At 37.2% G+C, this 1,329-nt stretch overlaps 1 protein-coding gene across 1 annotated transcript; it reads right to left on the bottom strand.

The window, feature by feature from the left end:
• Positions 1-260: 260 nt before the first annotated feature.
• LOC106991020 (large ribosomal subunit protein eL21-like) lies at positions 261-847 on the bottom strand. Its single transcript, XM_042245255.2, has one exon. The coding sequence runs from the start codon at positions 773-775 to the stop codon at positions 308-310; it is 468 nt and encodes a 155-aa protein (XP_042101189.1). The 5' UTR covers positions 776-847; the 3' UTR covers positions 261-307.
• Positions 848-1,329: the final 482 nt, after the last annotated feature.

The raw sequence follows: 1,329 nt of genomic DNA, 5'->3' as shown, positions 1-1,329 counted from the left end.
CACTCTATCTACCTTTTCTAATTGCTGCTGATTCTGAATTTATGCACATATTCAATTAAATCAGACAAGTCCAGAGAAAGACTCATCAGTTTAAGCATTTGTGTCTACTGTTTTACACACTAATTTATCTGGCCAAATTAATGATGGGAGGGCTCTGGTTAGTAAAGAGTTGCTGTATATGTGTATAATATAATTTTAAGATTAATTATCAGTTAAAGGTCATAACACTGTGAACTCTAAATTTGTTTTATTTATTTATTTTTTACAGTCCAGGTCTTTATTTTTACACCCATCACGCCATGAATTCTTAGGGGATGGGCTCCAACAGTTCGGGTTCCTTTCCATTGGTCTTCACAAAGTCTGTTTCCCTAGGTGGAGCAGGCTGGTGCTTCAACTGAACCCAAGTCCCTTTCTCTTTGGCTTCCTTCTTTTTCTGATCATTTTCCTTCACACGTTTTGGGAAGCTATCTCGGCTCTTAGAGTGCTTAATATGCTTGATACACACATTAATTCTCTTGGCAAGAATCTTGCCCTTAACTTGTTTGTTTACAACGATGCCAACAGCATGCTGGGTAACATTGTAGACTCTCCCAGTTTTGCCATGGTAACATTTGTGGGGCATTCCTTTTTGAACAGTATCCATTCCCTTGATATCTACAATATCACCCTTCCAGTAGATTCGCATGTATGTGGCCAAAGGAACAACTCCATGTTTTCTGAAAGGCCTGGAGAACATGTAGCGGGTGCCCCGCCTCTTTCCCTTTGTGTTGGTCATTTTGGCGAATCAGCCTGAGGGGCCCGGGGGGAGAGGTGGGAGGCAGCGGGAACCATGCGTTGGCCTTTACCTGGAAGATGGCGGTTCCCTCTAAATTTGTTTTAAAATTAAATTATTCTCCTGTTGCTAATTTAACTGCTTTAGTATCTTTCAGGGTCTTAGAATCTTTATATATATTTATTTATATATATATATATATACATATATATATATATAAAACTCAATAATGTTACAAATGTGAGCTTATAATAAATTGTGTTTATACACAGACACACATATATGTGTGTGTATATATGTATATATATATATATGTATAATAGCTAAAATCTTAGCTTTTCACAGAAAGCTTTTCTTCTTCAAGTTTGTTTTTAAGTCAGTGTCACAGTAGTCCTATAAGGTGAAATATTATTACAGTATTAGTTTTCAGATAAGGTCAGTTGAACACAAAAGAGTCAGTGACTCACCAGGCCCTATGTAGAATAGCTTTATCTGCATTGCCAGAACTGTATCTCAGGTTTCCTGAGTCGCACTCTTTGAACCTAAAGAGAGAATTT

Source organism: Ovis aries, chromosome 3 (assembly GCF_016772045.2).
Source record: "Ovis aries strain OAR_USU_Benz2616 breed Rambouillet chromosome 3, ARS-UI_Ramb_v3.0, whole genome shotgun sequence".
Lineage (NCBI taxonomy): Eukaryota > Metazoa > Chordata > Mammalia > Artiodactyla > Bovidae > Ovis > Ovis aries.
Note: the sequence above shows the minus strand (reverse complement) of the source record. Positions and strands in the feature narration are given on the sequence as shown.

What these genes read in the sequence shown, in the direction of transcription:
- LOC106991020 (XM_042245255.2), bottom strand. Translation starts at nt 775, where the DNA reads ATGACCAACACAAAGGGAAAGAGGCGGGGCACCCGCTACATGTTCTCC.